At 40.5% G+C, this 6,645-nt stretch overlaps 1 protein-coding gene across 1 annotated transcript in view; it reads left to right on the forward strand.

The window, feature by feature from the left end:
- LOC121813196 overlaps positions 1–4,544 on the forward strand; it is a gene marked incomplete at its 3' end in the record, with an annotated part of 24,880 nt that extends 20,336 nt beyond the window's left edge. Inside the window, exons 2-5 of the mRNA XM_042216778.1 lie at positions 878–1,213; positions 1,452–1,640; positions 4,146–4,200; positions 4,448–4,544. Of these exons, the coding sequence (XP_042072712.1) occupies positions 878–1,213; positions 1,452–1,640; positions 4,146–4,200; positions 4,448–4,544 (677 nt within the window). The remainder of the gene's footprint in view (positions 1–877; positions 1,214–1,451; positions 1,641–4,145; positions 4,201–4,447) is intronic.
- Positions 4,545–6,645: the final 2,101 nt, after the last annotated feature.

A 6,645-nucleotide genomic window follows, 5' to 3' on the forward strand; every position in this document is an offset into this window, starting at 1 on the left:
TAAATATCTGGTTTCAACTGTATATTTGATGATGTTGGTGTGATTGTCAGCACAAAGAGGGAGCGAGAGGAACAGAGAGAGAGAGGAACAGAGATGGAACAGAGCAGGTGATCTGGCTGCAGTTTAAAGACTCGGTCTTGGTCTCGGTCTTGTCTCAACTTGGTCTTGGTCTTGTCTTGGTCTCGGATTAGACGGTCTTGACTACAAGTCTAATTTAAACCCTGTGTTTCTCTCAGTCAGTGTCGCGTCGTCCCTCATGCTGTGTGTTTCCTCGCGTGCCTTTCTGCAAAGTGTAGTTTATATTTCCCCAGTGTACTTTAGTTTTGTATGCTTTTTCCCTGTCAGCAAATAAAGCTGAGTTTTTTGAGTTAATCCCTTGAGTCTGAGCGCCTGCATTTTGGGTCCAACTCCTGCCTGCCACACAGCGATTCAAGACAACATCAAATCAAAATTCATGTTTTATGTGACTGAAATGTTTAATGATGTGGGCTACAGAAATAAATTAAGTTATAGATTATATTTATATGAAACATGTATACTTACTGAATTTGAATTTGAATCATTTTAACCACAAGTAACACATGCATATGTGTAGATCTGCCCCCAAGAGACTCCCAGTGTCTTATAATGAGAGGCTGCTTTCTCTCACACATTATGTTCACTTATTATCAGCACATGTTGTTGTTCTGTGGAAGCTAACATCTTGTATTTTCTTGGGTCACTGGTGACCTGCTGGATGTACTGAGGTTCATTAAATCCAACATGACTAAAAACTCAAATGTCAAAGGAAATAAACAAAATATTTAAAGAAAATCATTCTGATCATAATTGTACTTTGACCTTTAACCTCTCTGCTCTGTGTTGTTTCCTCTTTCAGACCAGAAAAACATCACAGCTGAGTCTGGACAGGACGTCACTCTGACATGTCGAGCGCCAAACAACAACACCAAATTTGTACATTGGAGCAAAGGTCACTTGACATCAGGCTATGTCTACTTGTACCAGGAGGGGCAATTTGTTCCACAAGGTCAGCATCCATCTTTTAAGAACCGGGTGGATCTGCAGGACAGACAGATGAAGGATGGAGACGTGTCTTTGATTCTGAAGGATGTGACGATTAATGACACTGGAACATACGAGTGTCGTGTGTTCATGAAAGAAACACGCTCTCAGGAGCTCATAATCATCATCCACCTTCATGTTGATTCTCCAGGTGCGTGAGTAGAGTTGAGTGTGTGTGTGATCAGAGGTGAAGCTGCTTCCTGGTTGTTGATGTTTGTTTCTAAACATGTTGTTGATGAGACTTTGTAGAAAGCAGCTGGTCTGAGTGATGTGATCAGAGTGCAGTAGATAATGTCTGACAGCAGTTTGAAGAGGAAATGGATTCTGTTCTGTTCTCCACTCATCACCTACCTGACAGCTGACACCTCACACCTGTTTCTCACCTGCAGGTCAGCCAGGAGGAGACAAACAGGATGGAGGGAAGGATGAAGAAGTGAAAAAGGAAGAAGGGAAGAAGGATGAGGGAAAGAAGGAAGAAGGGAATAACAAAGAAGGGAAGAAGGAAGAAGTGAAAAAGGAAGAAGGGAAGAATGATGAAAGGAAGAAACCTGAAGTTAAAACAGAAAATGGCAGGAAGGGTGAAGGGGAGAAGGATGAATCTATTGCACTGCAAGCTTTACCTGTTCTTCTTGTTGCTGCTGTTAGTGGTTTTTTTCTCATCTAAAAAAACATCAAAAGAAAACCCCAAAAAACAACAGAAGCAGAGTCAAAAACGATAAAAGGTTCTGTTCATCTGGTCTCATCCAAGTGACTTCTTCAGTCTCAGCTGACTGCAGGTTTCCCCAACATGGAAAAAAGAGCTTTGTTATCCAACCCTGGACCATCACCAAGTTATTAGTTCAGTTATGTGGATGACACCTGGGTGAAAGTCAAATCTCAGGATGTACCACTGATCACATGAACTTTGTGGACCAACACATCAAATTCACCAGGGAGGATATGAAATATCTCAGAGGGGTCAAGAGCTGAACTCTGAGTCTCCTGCTGCTGATCCAAACTCTGTGTTGACACCAAAAGTGAAGAACATGCTGATCATCATCTTTAAACCTCACAGCAGAACTGTGGGTCAAATGATCTGAAGACACACAGAAATGAACTTTCCTCTGCTGCCTGCCAGTGACTCTGAACTACAGTCTTCAGGATGTTCATGAACACAAAGTAAAACTGTGTTACAAACATGTATGAATTAGTGCTGTCAGCGTTAATCTCTTTAAAATGACGTTAATGCCATAACAGCATTAACGCAGCAAATCTCTGTTAGTGAGTTACCACCGGTCACCTGCACAGTGACAACGTTTTATGTAGCTAACTGCACTAACCACGCTAACGAGCTAACTGCGCTAACATGTTGATGCTGTGCAGCCCCAAGCACGGGGTGATCCACGATAACTTGCTAATGGAGATTTGCCTGATGGCTCATGGTTCAGCTACAACTAAATGATTGACATTAAGGTTTTTATTGAGAATTTAATTATTTTTTTGTGAAATTAAAATTTGATTCCAAAGAGACAAAGAAGTTTGGGTGATTCAAGTCTTTTGCACAGTACTGTGTGATTTTTCATAATATAACAACAAACATCACATGTGGTCAAAGTGTCTCCAGATCACAAACTTGCCTCAACTCTTCCAAACCATCCCAGCAGTGTATCAGTTACCACGACAACAGGAAAAAGTAAAGCACCTAAATTTGCCCAGAGACCTTAGTTAAAGCTCCAAGCATCCGCAAAGATAAACATCATATAAACAAAACATTCCAGCAGCTATAATCGACGTCCTCAGATCTGATACATTAATTGTCCAGGAAACTCCTGTTTTTATAGCTTGGATCTTTTTTGTTTTTTTGTTTTTAAAAAATAACTATTCAGTTATTTCTTAGTGTTTATGGGTCTTTATTTTCTTATTCCTGATGTGAGTTCCTGTCATGGTACTTTATGCCTTTAGTTCTGTGCTCCCATTCAAGAGTCCTTTAGGTTTATGTGTGTATTTTGGGTTTGTGACTTAATTGACCTAAGTTGTTTGATTTTCTGTTAGAGCTACATTGAGTTCTGCTTATCTGGTTTCCTGGAAGAGTTTCCTGTTGTTTAAGAGTCTTTGTTCCTGACCTGCAGTGGTTTTGTAGCTCTAAAGCCGCTCTTGAGTTGAGGCTCCATCTCCTACCTAACAAACAATCTTTGATGAAATCTGTGGGATGTGAGTGGATTAGTGAGACTTGAAATTAAATAAAATTTAAGATTATTTGACAATAATGATCACACTGATGATGTGACAGTTACTGTTAGGGAGTAACAGAATACATGTACCGCCGTTACGTATTTAAAATACAAAATATGAGTAACTGTATTCCGTTACAGTTACTGTTTAAAAAGGTGGTATTTAGAATTGTCGAGAGATTTATTCTAAATGACACTTCTTCAGCTGAGAGTCTAAGAGGAGAAAACACACAAACAGACGCTGCAGTTTTAACTTGCAAGGGCGTTTCGCAGAGCACCCACATCACAGTGGGGGCCCTGTGAAATGCGCGCTCTGTTCTTGCAATTGTCTTTATTTATTTACAAGAAAAATCAATACATTTGACGTGAGCATGTGCGTATGTGATTGTGTGTGTGTGCGAGGTCAGAACTGCTTGTTTGACGTCTTACTATCGCTGTGGTAAGATTCAGATACAAATATCAGAACACGTTTCATAAAGAACAATCAGTTCTAAGCAAGGAAAAGGTCATCATGCAGTATTCTATCACATGTAAACTTATATCATTAAAAGCTCATACTGACTACTAAGTACAATTTTCCCTTAACATTCCCTCCTGTCAGCATAACCTTTAAGTGAGATATCAGTATGTAACATCTTGTTGTACATTTTCTGGTTTTGTAAGTGCAGCAGGTGTTGTTGAAGAGGACACAAAGTCCCCCTTTCTCTGCTAGTATCATGTCCAAAGCTACTCGATGTTGCATCACTGCGATCCGTAATGCATTGATTTCCTGATTCTGCTGATTGTTGATCTTGCATGAAGCATTCAAGAAGAGTCCAAAGTGGTAGTCCAGAGTTTCAATCCTCAGCATGTTTTTTTTCGGTTCCCACCCAGGGGAACAATGTGTGGAGTACTTTCTGTCCGGTAGTCCACGGTTTGAATTCCTCGGGTACGTTGCTTCCCTATATCGGGTCATGTGGTTGAAGTTTGGGGAACGTAGATCTTCTTTTCCGGCGTGCTGTTGAAGTGGTGTTCACTGCGGTCATCCTGCGGTCATCCTGTTCTCATGTACTGGGCATATGAGAACAGACATAACAGTCTGTATTTGCCGATTCCGCCTTGGTCCTGTCGTAGATATAACGGTACCAGGCATTGTTCATCCAAGGGTGTATGTGGTCTTGCGTCATGTCTCTTAGGTGGGAGTTGTCGTGCGTCTATCTTTTCTGTCTGCCTCATGGTTCAGCTGTTGTTGGCGTCAGCTGGGGTCCTGTAAGGGTGAGCGTCATAGTCAAGGTAACCAAGAGGGTCCACCTTCCCATGGTTGCACACAGGTCCGTCACACCTCACATTTGGTTGCCCTAGAGTTGATCAGAGGCTGGAGGTTGAAGTGCTAGCTTACCCTACGGGGCCAAATCAGCACTCCCCCCTCACCACTGAAGCAACCAAGTGTGGGCTAATGTGCTGTCTTGGGGGTGCCGGGGTTTCCTGGGACCTCAACCTTTTTGCAGTGGCTCTGATGTATCCAGGAGGGTCTCTCTGCAATTTTGCAGGCAGTTGGAGTGGTCAGAAGCACTTGGTATGGACCCTCCCACCGTGGCGAGCTCCAGTTTTTCCTTTGGAGTACTCGGACGAGGATCCAATCACCTGGCTTCAATCTGTGAGAAATAGGTGAAAAAGAGTCTTGCGGCAGTTTATTGTTCAAAACGACTTCTCTGTTTGTCAACATTTTGACTAGGCCTACACATTCTGGCCATTTTGAGAAAACATCTATGATTACTAGAGTGTATTTTGAGCCCTGACACTCATTCAATTCAATGAAGTCCATGTGAATTGTATGAAATGGGTGAGGTGGTGTAGGAAAATGTCCTCTTTTTGGCCTTAAGTTAACTTGGGTATTATGTTTTTGGCAGGTCATACATGTTCTCACGTATTCTTTTGCTGAAGTTTCAAAATTTATAGTGTAAAGTTGTCGGCATTACTCAGATTATCCCTCCTGATGAGCCATGGCTCATTAGAGCGGCTGTTTTGTGCAATGATTTGGGAAGAATGGGTTTTCCTGTTATCTTCATTATGTCATCAGTGTCTAGTACTGCTCCGTGTTTTAGCCATTGTTTTTGTTCTTTTGGTGATGCTGCTTTTTAATCGTCCTGCAGTACAGACAGTGGAATAGTGTGAATTTCATGAGTTGTTAGTAAGACTGTGGTTGCTATAGCTGCTGCTTTTGCAGCTTTGTCAGCAAAATTGTTTCCCTTTGTAATTTCAGAGTCATCCTTCTGATGTGCTGAACATTTGCAAATTGCTAAATGTCGTATCACATGAGGAGTTTCCTTCCATGTAAACAGATGTGTGCCATGATAAAACCTTCCTCCACACACTAGAAATAAGAAACTAATTTCAACCCTTGTTACATCTTATTCACTTATTTTATAATCCATTCATTTTTCTAAATCTAGTATCAATTAACTAGTTTGCATATCAGCTTATAATGCGCTAAGCTGACAGGTCAACAGAAATGCACGTTCAAAATATTATCACATAAGAGAATTTCCTTCATACAGTAAATTACTTGTGTTGCATCAATCAAACAGAAAGTATCTCACAATTTATTGTATTACCAACTAAATTTATTGTCTGATTACTGCTTGGTCATACCAGAGTCTCTCTGTGTCTTTATTTTTTCCTTCTCTGTTTTCACAAACGTTTCACCTATTGTCCAGCAAGCTGGAGAGTTAAATGTCAGCAGTGGATAAATTCAGCATTTGATAAGTCTATCACTGAGAACCTTTGGTCTTTTGGAGTGACTTGATTCAGTATAGAGTGGGGATTTGCTACTACTGGTGGCATCATTTCAGTGATTTCAATTATTGCTCGCAGATCATGCACTAAATGGTATTTTGCAGTATTATCTGTCTTCAAAACATCACTCTTTGTTTGTTTTATTATTATTATTATTATTGTTGTTGTTATTTTAAATTCTCCTTTCCCAAAAACAGACAATGGAGTTGTAGTTGTTCTTTGTTGAGAAACACAAAAAACCCTTCTCTTTTTTTTCTTTTTTTTTTTCCAAGACTAGAAACTAAGTTTTAACTTTTCTGCCTTATCGCCTAAAACAAAACAGACAACCCAGCTCTCAGCTGGCTCTGAACTTATCATCATCAAGGTCGCATGGTGAGAGGTACTTCAGAAGTCACAGTACTCCTCACTCAAGCAACACGTCAAAACAAAAAAACAAAAATCAGCACACTACACAGAGAACAACCAAGACAGCCAAGACACAACTGAAGATGTTGTTCTTGTTTGTTCTCCTTGAATTTTAGAATAAACTTATTACATCTGCATTAGTAAATCATATGCCTAATCATTATGTGTCACCGTGATTCACAAGTGTGATCAC

This window comes from Haplochromis burtoni, unplaced genomic scaffold (genome assembly GCF_018398535.1).
Source record: "Haplochromis burtoni strain Fernald_Lab_line unplaced genomic scaffold, NCSU_Asbu1 Contig_1259, whole genome shotgun sequence".
Taxonomy (NCBI): Eukaryota; Metazoa; Chordata; class Actinopteri; order Cichliformes; family Cichlidae; genus Haplochromis; species Haplochromis burtoni.